Below are 17,252 nucleotides of genomic sequence, written 5' to 3'. Positions count from 1 at the left end.
TAAGTCCTCTGCTTGAGAGGTAGACATTGACTCATCTACTTCTTGTAACACAAGGGGTAAACATATCTATGTCAAACAAATTTGGTATTTCCAATAACAGAAGCATTAGCCTGTTGATGTTCTGTAGACTTCCCATTGACAGTTGAAGTCGAGGAAAAACTGTAGTCATGGTGGGATACTAAACAATAATTTAACACAATTTCATAACTTATAGCTTTAACTACTTATTCTAAACTGATACTTAAAACAGTAACTTACGAGGGGAACTCAAAAGAGACAGATTAAAAGAAGAGTACTCAAAATAAAAGCAAGTCAACCCCTAAAGATGCTGGATGCTACATTTTCGACAATTCAACTCAGTATCTTTGTTGGGGATGTCCCCTGCCTCTTTAATGTCCACTTCTATAAACCCAAAACCTCAAGTTTGATACACAGGCGTCCTTTTGTAAATTTTTATTTCGACTCCACTGGTTTCAAAAAGAATACCAATTTCATATAAGCTTATGAGAAAATGTCTCTACTTACCACTTGAATTAATACCCTTAGTAAACAGTTTCCTGATGAGTTATAGTGTCAATCGCTAGTTTCAAGTCTTCTTCAATATAGTATGAAGATAATTTTTGTCATTTATGCTCCAATTTAGAGGGAAATAGATGATGAATCAGGGTATGTTTTAGGGCGGGGCTACCATGTTATTTTCATCACAGCATGTCCTCCAGTACTTAGTCATATCCAATCCTCAAAAAACCAAGAAGGTTGAGGCTTCAAAACAGTCGTATAAAAACCAATAGCCAGAGTCACGGGGGGGGGGGTTAAACTTGACCTACATGGGCAATACTGTGCCTGAATGTATCCTGTGTAGACACACATGGAGGACTGAAGCTTTTGCTGCTCTGCTAATGTGCTGCTTGAACTACGCCTCCTGTGTAGAGCGGACACGGTGTAATACTACACACAAATGTCTAATGATTGACAAATGATTAATGTATGGGAAGCAAGTTCAACCTACTCAACAAAATAAAATTATTACCACACAATCTGGATATTCCACTGAAAATGTGAAAAACAGGCAAACACTTTGACACTACAGAATGAGTAAAACACATCACAGCAGAACTGTCATCATTACAGATGTCCACAAGGGGGTGCTGTGTCCAGCTCTCCAATATCCCACAATCCCATCACATTAGGGTGACCACTCACTAATAATTTTCACATAAGTACGCCTATTTACTTTTGGCGTAACCTTTACTCTTATATCCTGTTACAGTGACAGGTCCAGTGGTGTAGGGATGACATTAAACAACAACAGCACTCTCTAAAAGGTATGAGAAGTCATCAACAGTTTGGATAAACTTTCACAAAGTAATGCCCAAATACTCAAAGCCAAATCAAGACCCTCAGCTGAGTTTTAATCATTAGAGGAGATAAAATTTTCTATAAATACGGCTCCAGATAAAATTTGGCACAGGAGAGCGAGCTCAACGCTGGAGCTGCAGAAGTGTTGTTTGGCACATCCCCCAATTCAGTTTAACTGTAGGATACAGCATACACACACTCACTGACACATGAGAGGAACACTCACTGTGAAACAGAGTGAAAGCTGCATTGTGGCGGCATAAGCAGCAACTATTTCTCTGAACCAGAGAGCTCGGTTAAACCACCTCTGCAAAACAGTCAGTTGTCAAACTGAGATTATCAAAAGTTTTGATACTATGCTTTTCAATATCACAAGTCTAAACAGGCAATATCTGAATTTGATAGAATAGAAAGTGCTAAAACTATAAAAGAAAAAAACAGATGTATTAGATTTTCAACCCAAGGCTGCACAGACATACACATTACTACAAATGTGTTAGTGTGTGTTCAGTGACTTTCTCTACCAGGACTGTATAAAGGCATCTAAAACATTTTTGCCATGTATTGAAAGAGGTAAGTTTAGAATTCTGGTATTGTGACAACCTTACGTCACAAATTTCAACCCTCTTTGATGTCGTCTTGGAAGATAAACACAAGCAACTTTCCTTTATGCAAAAATACAGTTTGATATTATGGATTTTCCCACTGATTTCATTACATTTCCTCAGAAATGTCATTCTATAGGTCCTTACCCCCTTAAGCGCATAAACATCACTTTCTCACACGATATGACGCACCTCACCACTGTAGCAGAACAAATCAACACCCGTGACACCAAGAGGAAAACCAACACAGCATCTTATCAGGGCAGAAGACATCAGAATTAAAAGTGATCCATGACATGCTACCAAAATGGTATCTAATAAAATGAAGGCAGTGTTTGGGAAAGTTGCAGAAGTAGCCTAGCCTAAAATGTAATCCTGAGAGTAAACAGCACTGTGTTGCATTGCGCTCAGTTCATTTGCCAAGACTTTCTGGGTAAAAAGCAATTATGATTATTTGTGTGCCAACAAACAGCGTCTGGGCCTACAGAGACTTCATCAATACTTTGCAAACAGCTCAAAATTCAACAGAAGGAGGACACAACTTTCTCCTGGAGAGATCCCCTCCTAAGCACAACACTATGCTAAACTCATCCTAGACCTGCAGGCTCATTGTAGCTAGTGTTTCCACAATGACATTCAATACCCACATCAGGAGCTCATGTGACCCGATTCTCAAACACTTCTTTTCTTGCTCTTATATGGGCTGGACTTGGTCAGATAAGAAGTAAGCTTTCCCATCCACATGTACATAATACACTCTTATTATTAACTGTTTTATTATGATGTTGTGGCATGAGTAGAGAAACAAGTGGTTAACATTATGATAGTTGTGTAAAACTTCAAACATCTGTATATCTGTCCATTTCAACATGCAAATAAAGGAAGTGAAAGTGATGAGCGTAGAAAAGGATGTCCGCAAGTCAACCAACGATCACTGGGACAGAGAACTGAGAATGTCTTCGTGTCTGATGCACAGGTGTTCTGAAGCCGCTATGCTTCAGTGAAAGCCTGTTATTTATTAATTCCCCAGTGTGCAACCGACAGCAAATATAACTTTCTTGAGGAGGACACACCACGGATGCGTGACAAGCACTGGCAAGAGATGGTACCTTGTCGAGCTAAGAAAGAATAACCTTGTGTTCAGGGTAAAAAAGAAGTCAACAACTCCTGCTGTGACAGTGATGAAAGCTTCAAGTCTGAGCCAAGTCTCCTTAGAGGTGATGGTCCAAGACAGTCCATGAAAACTGTTTTTCTGTGGCAGCCATCTGACACGCTAACACTGTCACCATGAGAACTTCACACACCAGCAGCTTAACATTCACAGACAAAAAAAAAGACTAAGACTGCTATCACAACATGTTTGGCAGACATTTAGTTGCTTAACATTTTGGCAGGGTTTGATGGACTTGTTTGTGCTTTGTGCTGTGAATTACTTTTTCTGGCCTTTAAACTAATTTAAAACATAACCATCAGAGCAATCTATGGTTTGCCCTCCCTTCTTTTGTTACACTAAGCACTCTAGGGACTGGTGATTATCAAATGTCAACATCAGTAATGCTAATACACATGTTGTGTTTGTCCTTACCAGGACATGTTTTCTGTCCTTATAAGTCTGAGACAGCAGATGTTGACCACTGAAGTATATGCCTCCCTCTCACCAAAAATAGCATTCAGCTCCCTTTTATAACAAGCGATCAGCCAAAATTACAACATATACAATATCAAACATGACAACACTTAAATTGTTTGTAAAAGGCAGGAAACTAGCCATGTGCAAATGTTTCTCACCAACACCTACATACCATTTAGACTTCCTCCTCTTTGTAAAGTAGGACAAGCTATGGCATATTTACTATAATATTGCTACTGATCGCATTCATTATCATTTCATTACACAGGTCTCAGCCCTGGTTAATTAGGTTAATACAGTATTGGACTTATACTTTCAGAACAGAAGTTTCATGCAACATTGTTGTTGCATTAATTAAAGCATGAATAATAATCTTGCTGACTCGCAGTGCCACATGTGAAGTTGTGCTCAATTCTGAGAATTAATTACTATAAAATTAATATAAAATTAAAGCTGCAAGAATTGATGAACGGGCCCTCACAGTCCACGTGCGTCGGGCCATGCTGCTCTCGGGGCGTGCCGAGTACCCGGCCCCATTGCCTGATTATTGTGTACACATCTCTTAACTGTCCGTGTTTCAGACAGTGAAGGAAGGGGTTAAATGTCTTTTCCTGCATCCAACATGTGGCGCTGTGACAATGACTGTACATTGGCCTATGTGTTTGTTTGTTTATTGTTTGCACTTTAATAAAACATTACAAACAAAGAGTATATCACATAAAAACTACAATGAATCAGTGCTGGAGAGGTTTGAAACCCTGGGAGGGCTTATCGAGAACCTCACCATTAAAATAAATAAGTAAAATTAAATGTATCTTATCAAAATAAAATAACAAATGAATTAATGAGAGAAAAAAACAAATTTAAATTTAAATTAAGGAAGTTGTTCCTTCACAATTATGTGGCCTGCTGCGGCCGGTATTAAATAATGTACGCTGAAGTCAGAAGAAGTCTCTGTAATGTATATAAATATAAAATGGAAAACAGGTGAAAAATCCCTCAAAGTAATTAGTGGTCAGTTATGTTCTGATTATTGATTCACAGTCCACACGCGTCGGGCGGTAGCGCTGTCAGAGGGTGCGCTCACCTTTTAGTTGAGATACAGCATTAATGGCAGCAGCTAACATTAGCTGCTTAATTCAAATTTAACTCAAATCAAATCATGCGGCACATACCTCTGTTAAGAGAAAACAAAAACTGTATTTCTCTGTGGTCGCTCTAGCCAACAGGAGCTGGCTAACAATGCTAACACTGTCTCTTTGCTTTGATACTGAGTAATATAATACTAATCAAAGCTCACATGCCAGCCTAGCTAGTCTAGGTAGCTAGCATGTGTAGCTTTGTTAAGCTAAGGCATTTCTTTATATCATTTAGTCATTTCCTCAACAAACAAATCATTTCTACATTTTACACAATAATTATTCACTTAAAATGTCATTTTTATTTATGCAATACGGAACCCTCTGGGGTTCCATAGTACCTCAAGTGAAACCATCAACCTCGACAGTTTAGGGAGGCTTGATTAAACGACCACCTACCCTCCAACCAGAGTGGGAGTAGCTGCAAAATCATGGGGGAGAAGTCAACTGATATATGTGGCCATGCACACCCACTGACTGGGTGTCAGAGAAGAATGCAGGGCTCTGTGGGCCCATATGCACTGCAGCACGCACACACACACACACACACACACACACACACACTTTCCAGATTCTTACCACACACACACACACACACACAAACCACACTGGGGTCTCCATAGCAGCCAGAGCAGCTAGCCAATCAGAACTGACCTGGTGTTTTCTTTGATGTCAGATTAGGAGGACATTTTTCTAAATGTCAATAATAAAGAAGGAGCTGAGCTGTTTGTGTCTCCATTCAATCTGCATTTATACTGTGCTATTGTAATTCAGCTAAATGTAAGCTTTTTTTTACATATTCTCTCCATATTAGTCTGGAAGATAATGCACTTTTCCTCCATTTCCAAATCAACAAATGTGGGATAAATGTATTGATGTCACTTTCATCTAGGACTCACAGGTGTTCGGTTCATTTAGCAGTGATGTAAGAATCAGTGAACTGACAGAAAAACCACCAACCTCGGCCGCTCCTTTATTTTGCAGGTGCTCATCTCAACTTGATTTAAACTTTAGAGAATTCACATCGAGAATGAGTTTGCATTTCTTGTACTTCTGTATTTCCCTGTGTAAAAACCTAGCTCCCAGGCATAATTTGAAAGAAACATGTCAGTGAGATAACTGGTCTTTGTTTATAAGATGGGTTGGGAGGGTGGGTGACGTGTAGTCCAGCTCGGCCCTGACTCAAGGGAGATGGGAACAGTTGCAGGGCTTTTGTTGGTGGACAGAAGGCAGAGATTTGTTTCTAGATGACTGCCATCGCAGCCTGAAACCTCTGACTGTGTCTGTTAATGTGAAAACCTTCCCAGCATAGCCATGTCCCTAATCATAAATCCCTGGGAGGTCCACGCCTTTGTTGATTGTAGGAGTAGAGGCACAAAGGAAAGTGTGCCAAGGTCCCTTTAACAGTCAGCTAGGGGGAAATCATATGAGGTGCAACTACCAAAATGACACTGCCAGAAACAAATAAATTAATCCAAATGTTCACTAGGTATCACTTTTAATCTGTCACATTATGTCATGGATCATTGTAAAATTTTACGTTGTGCATCCGGTCTGGCATCTCAACCGTTTTCATTTCTCAGTTTCAGAAGTGCACGATTGTGGCTACTGACGTCAGCAGACTACAGGAACACATCACATTATCGGAGGATTTTATATGAGGCAACTACAATAGGCGTTATTTGAACCTGGGAATTCCAGCTGTGATGAAAAGTAACCACACTTCTGTTAAATTCCCTAGATGTTTGTTATGGGAGACTTCTATGACAAACAGAACAGTCACAAGTGATTCAGAGAAAATGGAGGAAATGGGATTACACGTAACAAACTGTGAGAAACACATCTTAGACCTTTTGATTTGTGTGTACATGCTGTGCGAGATGCACATATAGATAAGCTTGCACCAGACAACACTGAAGCGCTCTTATTTGCACTGCAGGTCCTAGCCTTGCATTTCACACCTCAGGTATAGAACTATGGTCAAGGTTTCCGCACACACACACGACTCCCGCATCCACCAACTGAACGAGCAATGATGCTGCAAAAACCAACACCTCCTCCTCCTCCTCAATCACAGATACATCCTGTCTGCCTGCCTGCACAGCCACAACGACACATTCATCACCAAGGTAACACAGGGACAAGTCAGTCCATAAATAGGTTTTTAGTTTGGAAGACTTAAAGCCATTGATTCTTTGATTGAAGTCACTTTGAGGAGATTTTAGATTTGAAGAATGCAAAAAAACTTCCTCGGGGGTATAGGTGTAGATGTTAAACAGGACTGGCACTAGTCATATAATATTCAAGAACGACTGACTTAAACATAAAAGGAGTTATATTTCCAGTCACGGAGAACAGGCAGTATACCAGTTATTTGGCTGCTTTATCGCTGTTTGAAAATAAAAAAAGAAGCAAATCTCAACATTTTGCCCAATACATAGTTTCAGCAAAGGATTAGTATAATCAGGTTGCTGTTGTAATCCCTGTGTTTCCCTTTATGTTTATGTGCCTCCTAAAAGAAGCAATCGGGGGCCGACATACCAAAGGAGCAGCCATATGTCTGCTCGAGCCCTACAGCAGTGTTGCCTCAGAAAAACCACACATGAGCCAGTGTTTTGGGAGAGATTTACCCTGGTTTGTGGCGATGGTTTGGATCCTACAGGGCAGTCTGCCATAGGGTCAAGCCTTCACTTCTAGGTAAGCAATTTCAGCTTTCAAATTGTCCAACAATATATACAAACCAGAGGTGCATAGATGTGGTATAGACTGAGGCCCAGGTTTTAGAGAAAAGCACAAACACATTGAAGAGTCTGATTTGCCATTTATACCATAGAGTGTGTAACATGGAAATAATATGTCAGACTCATAGTTCCCCACACATGCAATTCAGGACGAGCCTGGACAAGCCTTGCTTATCTGAGGGAAGGAAAGAGCCAACCCAGGGGAAGGAGAAATATGTGTGTCATATCCAACAACCGTCTAGCAGAGTGACAGAAACAGGTTTGTTCTCCAGTTTTCTGAACATGTGTTGGCTGAACTCTTCTTCTCATTTCTACACATCTGCAGCAACAATGCAACGGATTCTGAAAAATAATCAGCGTGTTCCTTTTTCTCTAATGTCCACAATACAAAAAGATACAAAAACTGAATCTGTAAGCAGGATGACATGTGCTGCCAAGCCTGTCTAGTGTTACAGGCGTATTCATTACAAACAGCAGTAGTTCATTTTACGAAAAAGCACTATTGAGAAACCGGTAATTTTTTTTTTAATGGAAGCTTATTCCCTACACTTATGAAACAATTCCTGGGAAAAAGAAAGTAGAGCTGCATCGATTTCAGTTAAATAATCGTGAGCCAAAGGAAAGAAAAGTAATTGCAAACTATTTTGATAATCTATTAATCCTTTCGGTCATTTTTCAAGTTAAACTTTCAACCATCTGCTGGTTACAGCTTGTTAGATGTGAGAATTTGCTGCTTTTATTTGTCGTTTATGACAGCAAATGAAGAGTCTTTGGGATTTGGAATGTTTGACAAAAGAAGAATTTGTAGCTGTCACTTTGGGTTATGGGAAAAACCCAATCCTCAGAATAAATGGCACAGTACCTTTCTGCAAAACCACAGAAAACTTGGCTAGAAAAATTATGTTGAAACTTTACATTTCGTTAGGTTCAATTTTCAATTTTCCTCCAGTCACAAAGCTGTGCTTATGCTCTGGTTAGGGACAAAAACCAATTGGTAAGGATGAGGCAAATAGCATGTATTTTCTTTAAATACCTGTTATGGTCGACAGGTCAACGTGGCTGGAATTTGTCCTGAGGTCTCCTTAAAACCAGCCAGTGGTGTCATGTTTACAGATGTTGAAACACTGGGGTTCTTCGTCAAAGACTAACCACTTCCGAATGTTGATGAATGAATGCAGACTCGAACTGCGAACACCAGCTGGGCAGCATCCTCCCCTGTAACTATACCACTGTACCCTCCACCTCCTGACATGATTGTCAGGTAATAAACATGTGAAGGTGATATGACGTGTTTTGTGGAAATGTCAATACAGTACGTAGCCTATGACACGTGCAAATTCGAATGTACCTGTGGGTTTCAGAAATGCTGCTAATATAAACATTTAAGTCTCAGCCCTAATACTTGGAACATTATGAATAATCTTTATTTTACCTTGCAAACAACAATAATCTGCAATGCATTTACACTGTGGGTCCTATAGGATTATCCAAATACGGTCTGTACACTGCAGTGCCAACATTAAATATGTTGATCCCTAATTGTATGTTTTGACAGGTCTACATTCCAACAACTTCAGTTCCAAAATGACAGGTCCACGGTTGACAATAGGAATACTTGTTAACACAGTATAACTCCTGTAAGTGTTACATTTATGAGATGACTCATCTGAACAACATGTTGCCCACAAGGTTTTTAAAATAATTACTGTATCAGACAAATATCATTTTTAAATACTTAGCTTTTAAAACTGCTACATGTTTGAATGCAAGTGACCTGTGCTGAACTTTGTGAGCAGAAAAGGTTTTTTTTTCTGGCCTGGCTATTTTCTGAGCAACCACATGGTTGAGAGAGAAGTGTGGTATAGGTGAGAGGAACTGCTCTCAGATGATCCATCCTGTTGGCGAAGTGACTTTACAACAAGCAGAGTGACTTAAGAACAGCTCTAACTTGAATTGACCCAATGAATTTATTAAGTTATCACATTTGCTGCGGCAACTGAAACTTTATCACAGACTAAGCAGTGAGTCATCAGACTTTACTGTCAGCCATGCAGAAATAAAAACATTTTTTAGTGTGCAGATCAAAGATGTTGTGGGCTTAAAATAGATAAGACGTAACACTTACTCCCTCATTCTACCTTAATCTTGCTCTTGCACTCAAAAACAAATATTTCTCCATCAAAAATGCTTTAAATAATTGCATAGTAGATAGCTGGAGTTTATCCATCATTCCAAATAGATGTCTGCTGCATACCAGCATGTCCAGACTGAGGTAACAATTTTTCAATTTCACGGCCTTGGCTCAGTGAGACAGAATAATCAAAAGACAAAAAGCTTGGGTTAACAGCCTTAAAATAACAGTGGATTGACTCCAGGTTTGAACAAACACTGTGCTGTGAATCAGAGGTGAATCAGGAACCATACAGAGAGGCCAAACCTATGGCTTCAGACGCACATGACAAAAGGAGGACCTCTTCCCAGCAAATTTCACAAAGGCATCATGATGAGCAAGACCCCAGGCATGAGCCCACTGCTGGTGTGTGAGTGCATGTGGGAGTAAAAGAGGAATTTATCCCATAATGCCAAGCGGCCAGGGGCCAGGTGACTGCTGTTTCTTCAATTAAAAAACTTGACCTCATAGCCAAGTGGGCAGAGGCTACTGAAAATGTCTTCCCACAGCTTCACATACCCTCCATTGTTTTATTACACAACCACCAATTATTCCGGAGCACAACATCAATATCCTGTCAGACAACAATGATGGAATAGATTAGGAGTCAAGTGCTTATCCTTAGTGACCCACAAGTTTAGGGGAAAATACACCCCGGAACCCACCACGATGGAAGAGAAACGGTGTGTCATGATCAGAAAACAGAGTTCATCCAGTTTTCGCTTTCACATCGAGTCACATCCAACGATTTTCTTCCAGAGCTGTTTCCCACACGTTCATGTCTCCTTGATAAAGTACAACATTTCAACAAAGGGGGCATTTTTCAATGACAGCATTCTATAAGATTTTCCACTTTTGCATAAAATTATTTCAACATCATATCAAACAGAGGCAGAGTGCCTTCCTCATTTAATAAAGAAAAAGCTTTTGTGCCAGTCATCCTGGCACTTGAGCCTGAATGTTGCTTTGAGGAGCACTGGACCTGAAGGCCTCATCCTGATAATACTTTCTATACTTTGGGGTTGTCACTACAAACAGTAAAACTAGTAATTTCCTCAAATCCTTTAATATAATTCAGACTACATAATATCCAGCAAATCACTGAAGTTATCATTAAATGCCATCATCAAAATGAAACCATGAGCTAACAATTAGTAGTAAGGCACACATAATCCCCAAATATTATCGGGCGGAACAGACAGGATCACAAAGATGTGTCACAAACTAACGTTTTGTCTGCTCAAAAGGCCTTCCTCAATCTATTCTAGTGGTGAACTTACTGACTGTTGACTCATGACTTGCAGACAATCTCAGTGAATATTGCCACACTTTCATGAGGAAGTCTTGAAGCAATGCTACAGCATTTGTGTTAATCTTTCTTCCTGTATTAGCCCTTTATTTTACCACTTTAACTCATATATTGCTTCTTGTCAAAGGCTTTGAGGTTAACAGATTTTGTGGTGCATTAGATATCAACCCTACATGTTCCAGACACTATGACAACTAACAAATCATTGGTGAGTGCTTTGGTTTTTGTTCAATATCAATGTGAGTACTTGCAATGAACTGACACCTGAAAGAAATAGTTTGACATTTAGGATATATACTAATTGGCTTTTTATTACTGAGAGTTAGATGAGAGGATTCATAGATACTGCTCCCAGTCAGGAGACAGGAGACAGTTAGCTTAGCTCAGCACAAAGACTTGAGACAGGGGAGAAATGGCTAACTTGAGTCTGTCCAAAGGCAACCAAAACTTCCTCTCAAGATTACGAATTAATGTGAAATATATTGTTTGTTTCATTCATATACTGTATAATAGACACATGCAGTGTAACTGTGAGTAATGTGCCAGACTATTTCTTGCTCATGACAAGCAGTAACTTCCTGAAGTCTCTGTGGTTGCCTGGAAACCTGGCACAGTCACGACAAGATTCAAGGAAGTTAGACCATGCTAGTAAGAAACAGTGCAGCTCATTACCTCTGTAAACCATAAGAAATCACACTTTGGTTTGGGAACAGATAAAACATGAGCTTTAGGATCTTTGGAGAGAGCCAATCTAACTGATTTCACCTTTTTTTGGTCTTTAGTCGGTGTTAAATTTCCTATAGGCCACCTTGGAGCCTAAATCTTGTCTTTGGGTTTAATGCAAACAGAGTTACATCCACTCAGTAAAGTAGGAGAAACCTAATTCACTTTTTTTCTATATTGAACCTGCGTCTGATGATCAGACTTGTGCGTTAAACCAGTGAAATTCTAAATGTACTATATTGACTACCATGTTGGTGATGCAAGAATCCACATTCAAATAACAAAAACACATGTTAATATCTCCTTCTAGATGCAAAATATACAGCACTAAGACAACTGTGGTACTAGGGCTGCAACACTACTGATACAGTTATCAGACAATTTACTTTTGTAAATCACATTCATTGGTGCTACTTGTACAGTCATACTTTATGTGTATGCATGTACATATTGGTGGTTAATTGGTTGCTGAACTCACAGGATGTGACATCAAGCTGCACCTGCCTGCTGTCATATCAGGAGGGTAAAAGTGGTTCAAAGACTTTGAATGTGATTTAATACAGAGAGTTACTTAGCAAAAATGTCCACAATGCTTCAGTTCCCTTGGCTCCAACTCCAACCATACTGCAGCTCTACTGAGACTATATAACAACCACTTAGCTACAACTGAGACATCTGTTCCAAAAGGTCAAGCTCTGAGAGAGACTACTTAGTGTAGACTATTTCACACAAGGAAACTACTTGATAGGCTAATGCAACAGCATCTGAATTCTCTGTTAGCATACTGTACAAGCGTCATACACAGGGCACCATGGGCACAGCCTGTAGTAAACAACTAATGTACACGATAAAAAAAATTAAAATAAAAAATGTGATGCTGAAGCAGAGGTTCACTGAGGAAATAACTAATTCATCAGTACTGCAGTTGCTTTATTTTCCTGTTTAGCCCCCAACTGAAAAAAATGTTATGTTGCAGCATAATTGCCAGATTATTCCAAACTATACCAGATTGAGAATTTCATTTAGATTAATCCTGATCTCGAGCCAAATTTAGGCAGAGTCTTTTCTGTTTCATGATGTCCGCTCCAAATAGAGGAGCTGGATGGTCAGGGTAAAAAGAAAAGGGGAGCCAGAAATAAATAAATCACATAACACTGTTGATCAGTTGTAAACCACTGTGTGCTGCAGGACACTGCTAAAGTATTGACCGGATGTGAGACACTGAGGACATCAAGGTCAAATGCAATGCTTGTATTGATTGATAACAATGTTGTATTAAATTAAATGTACACTGTCAAATGTTCGATGTACAAATGGTTTAGTTCCCTTATGCACTGTCCTTTGTTACACTCAATATTAATTTAGTTCCCTAACGCCAGGCCCTTGCCCCACTTGTATTTACATGTGTTAGTTCTGTTTGAGCACAAGTCTGTTGTGTTCTGCTTCAATGTCATCTTGTTTCAGTTTGTTTTTTTGAAGTAGCCTATTAATAATTTTGTGCATCATCTACGTTTCACGTTTTTCTAGATTAATAGCAATAATGGCAGCGATAGTGGTGACATTATTACCTGCGGAGGAGGAGTCGTCATGGTCGGAGCTGAGGTACCCATCACTCCTCCTGTCCGGGGTGCTGCACCCGGACCCGCGGGAGGCTCTGCGGTGAATCTGCGGGAAGGACGGGGACAGCCTGCCGTCATCGCCGGAGTCAAAGTCCCTGCTGTGGCGGAAAGGCCGCCGGTTGTCCCGGTAACTGCCGGATGTCCTCTGGTTGTCCCTGCCGACGACGTTTGGCACCAACAAGTTATTCCTGACGAAATTCTCGTTCAGCTCCGCATCCTCGTACTCTCTGTCGCTGCCCACCTCGCTGTCATTCAGCTGAGGGATGACGGTCGGGGCCGGCTCCACTCTGTAAGAGCTGGGTTTCCTTGGCGGGACAGGGATGGGGACAGGCTTACCTGTCTTGCCGCTGAACCTGCTCCGCTCCCGGCCAAAGGAGCTCGTGACACCCGCCGTGCTACCTGCCGCGTGGTGCCTCACGCCTCCAGGGTCAGACACCTTGGACATCCTGTGCCCGTCGCTCTCATCCTCCCGCCGCTGTGGTTTCCTAATATTCGCCGTCTTCCCAAAGCTAGACGCGTCCGCGTTAAAGTTTTCATCTTTGCCTTCAAACCTTTCCGGGTCGTTTCTCCTCTGTCGAGACACAGTGGTCTGCAGGTAGATCACCTTGAATTTCTCCTCCGCCAGAGCCTTCTGCAGCCTCTTCAGGTTGCTTTTACACGTCTCCAGCTCCGACTCGATGTCCTCTACAGAGTTCAAGTCCATTCGGGGCACTTCTCCGTCGGGAAATTCATTTTTCCAGTGTTTTGCGAATTCCTCCTGTTCCCACATATCGATGTTCACACCGGAGTCTTGTACGCCACAGTCAGGGAGAAATGTTCAAGCTATGTGTTCTGCGTCTTCTTCGGCAGTTCGGGCGACGCGTCTATGAACCTTCCTCTCCTCCTCTGAGTTCAAAGAATAAACTGTTTGTCGTTATTATCGGCGCCACTTTCTGACCATCTTCAGCCTCCCACACACTCACAAACAGCAGACGTGCGTGTGCACAGAGCGTGTGTCAGTAGCGGATGGCAAGTTTTACCACAGTGCTTAAAAGTTTCGAGACTTCCTGTGTTGAGGCATGCTGCCTTCACGCGCTGCTCGGGCAAATGTGCAGTGTATATTGTTTCATGAAAAATATCAAGCAGGTGGAAAAAAGGCAAATTGATGCAGCACACATCGATCCCAGATTTAAAGATTGTGTGTTTGACTTTCATTTATTTTGCTCGTTTCAGTGTATAATTTTCCCAAACAATTGTCCTAAACAAATTATATACATTGCCTACAATCAGTGTTATATTACTGTATGAGATGTTACAGTAATAAATGCTTTTGAGCGGTAACGGAGTAATATAACGTGTCGCTAATAATATTTCAGTGATATATTACAACAGTTATGTCATGTAACTTGTTACAATCTGCGTGATCAGGTGAAGCATTTATTGTTTTTTTTAGGAATCAATCCACACCAACATGCTCATATTAATATAGGTTTTACTTGTGTTTGATACAGCAGAGCCTATAAGTTGTTTATTCAGTCTTTTTGTGACTGAAATGAGCCATAACTCGCAGGCCTAATGACGAAGCCTAATCGTCCTTAAAGTGCACTTCAATTTACATTTTTGAATCACATGTGCCCATGCATTACTGCAGTAATATTGTAACATGATACATTTCTTTAAAATGAAGATGACAAGTAATATGTAATATATTGCATTTTGAAATTACTTGCCCAACACTGCCTGCAATACTTACACACATTCCATGAGCAAAGCAGGAGCAGGAAGAAGAAAAATGCATAGTATATGTGCCCCAAAAAAGCATTGCTCCCATAGCAGTAACCTTTAGAAACCAACCATAAAACTAAGGCCCTTCTTTCTGTTAGATTGCCAGGGTGGCAAAATGTGTAAGTGTTATTAAAAATCCATATAGGAGGAAAAAAAATACAAAAAAGCAACCAAAAAAACCCCCTTAGTAAATAATCCCTGTACTCACAGTTAACACATAAATACAATAATTATTTCGCTCATATCTGTAAATTTTACAGATTAGATAATAGTGTATGATAGTCTGTCATAATAATGTTTAGCACCAATTGTACACACTGCTAATCTTCACATAACTTGAGTACCACAAAATAATATAATTCAAAGAATGAATCAAGAATTCCGACAGCACATGAACGCAACATGTACTAGTTTAGTGGTAGCTGCTGATGAGTGAGAGTCATCACTCCACTGCTTAAATAAAAAAATCAATCACCATAAGACTTCATCTAGGGTTTAAATGTTCACTCCATGCTGCGCAAATTTAATTGATCAATTTCAATATTTTCTGATATCCATGTAAATTGCAGATTACATGGTGGGTTATTTAAGTCACTGATGAGTCTTTCCATAAACCTATTTAACTGGCTCAAAAAGAATTGATGAATATTTTCACTTTTTCCAAAAGTAAAGGCTCATAGTTTAATTCAAGTCATCACTTCGTCTTACATGTACAGTAAACTTTTGCAGATTTAGATTGCTTAAGTATTACAGCTTTCTTGAATAGTGTGTGCTTCCTCTGTTTTGTATTATGCACTTAAGGATCAATAAACACAGTCATCTTTACTTTTCTAATGTACTGCTTGTGGTTTCCTACTCAAGTTTCAATGGTGGCACATTGCACAATTACTCATTTCTGTCCCATCAGGATATATTTGATATAACTATCGTGTCATGCAGGGACACAGAAGACAATGAGAAACCCTTGTTAATGAAACTTCCTGTGTTTGGTTTAAAGGTGCATTCGTGGGTTTCATACTATCTCCCCCTCATTGCTCTAACATTTAATGAAATTAGGAAGCACACATCAGTGCTTTGTACATGCTATGCATATTGGATACAGGAACACGTATAACTCCCAGTAGATAAACACGCCCTCAGTCTCTTGCTTGTTTTGACTGATGACATTTTATCACTGCAGAATAATCTTTAGAGAGAAATGTAACTTGCTCAGCCTTTTCCACCCACTCCATTTGTGGCACACCAGACAGACACTTGACATTTACCAACACTTTTAAAATTAGCAATAGAAGAAAAATGTTATATCTTACCTGGAAAACGTTTGATCATAGAGGTTTTCATGATTAGGCAAAGGAGCAAACGTAAACCCTAATCGCCTTCATCTCAGCCCAGCTGCATTCATGTAAAAACCTGGTTATCAGCCAAGCATGAGACTTCCAGTAAAGCAGTTGTAATGCTGTACAACACAGGAGAAAGTTATCAGTGTGGACAGAGGATGAGAGGAGAGGGTGGAGGCAGAGATGGACGCTTGGTATTTTTGAGTGCCTGCTTGGATCCCTGCCCAGAACTGAAAGATCATTCTGCTAAAAGCTTTCAGTGGCCGGGAGGAATCATTGATCAGCACTTGCTGCAGGCTTGAGAGCCCTGATTGGGTTACTGTAATGAATAGATGAGAAAGGCTATGACCAGTCTGAAGTCACGAAACTACAAATCACAAGCCTAACATGATATCCCAGGAAATGTATGGACTTTTCTGGCTAACCAAGTGTTCAATACAGTCAGTTTTTGGAATGCAGAAGTGCCTCAGCTGGGTCAGCCATACTGCTCATACTTTACTGATATGATTGTTCCACATCAGTACAACAGTGACGTAGCTTCTGGTTTTGAAGAATCTGAGATAATGACGTGACAAGGGAAGCGGACAATGCACAAAGTTGGCAGACAGCATTCTTTAAAAATCTCTTCTTTCATTCACCAAACAATACATTCCCCACTGTTTGACTCCAATTAAATAACTCCTCCAGCATGATTTACTGCATGCTTGTGTCACCCGACCCCTTATTCACCACAACAGCAAATATTTTGATAGGTGTCTACACCTCTCGACCTACTTCACTCCCATTCAGTTCCAGATGTCCCGGTACACCTAGGAGGTATAATCTAACTGTTGAATGGAATGCATTGCCACAAATG

General features: G+C 40.2%; 1 protein-coding gene and 1 long non-coding RNA gene across 5 annotated transcripts in view; one reads left to right on the top strand and one right to left on the bottom strand.

The window, feature by feature from the left end:
• Positions 1–16,481, bottom strand: part of abr (ABR activator of RhoGEF and GTPase) — a 143,148-nt gene extending 126,667 nt beyond the window's left edge. The window contains exon 1 of one of the 2 annotated variants that reach the window (XM_030437416.1): positions 16,370–16,481. In XM_030437416.1, the coding sequence (XP_030293276.1) occupies positions 16,370–16,400 (31 nt within the window). In that variant the 5' untranslated portion in view covers positions 16,401–16,481. Of the gene's footprint in view, positions 1–13,244; positions 14,065–16,369 lie in introns of those variants that run through there. The other variant, XM_030437413.1, reaches the window with a different exon arrangement.
• Positions 5,412–9,553, top strand: LOC115593771 (uncharacterized). 3 transcript variants are annotated; one of them, XR_003986363.1, is made up of 6 exons: positions 5,412–5,717; positions 6,317–6,862; positions 7,253–7,430; positions 7,624–7,733; positions 8,524–8,691; positions 9,030–9,553. It is a non-coding gene; the product is annotated as an uncharacterized LOC115593771 (long non-coding RNA). The 3 variants fall into 3 exon arrangements; XR_003986362.1 differs by having other exon boundaries at positions 8,524–8,735; XR_003986361.1 differs by lacking the exon at positions 9,030–9,553 and having other exon boundaries at positions 5,413–5,717; positions 8,524–8,756.
• Positions 16,482–17,252: the final 771 nt, after the last annotated feature.

The sequence above is a fragment of the Sparus aurata genome, chromosome 13 (assembly GCF_900880675.1).
Source record: "Sparus aurata chromosome 13, fSpaAur1.1, whole genome shotgun sequence".
In the NCBI taxonomy this organism is placed as follows: Eukaryota; Metazoa; Chordata; class Actinopteri; order Spariformes; family Sparidae; genus Sparus; species Sparus aurata.
The sequence above is the reverse complement of the archived record's forward strand: the minus strand, read 5'-3'. Positions and strand labels throughout refer to the sequence as shown.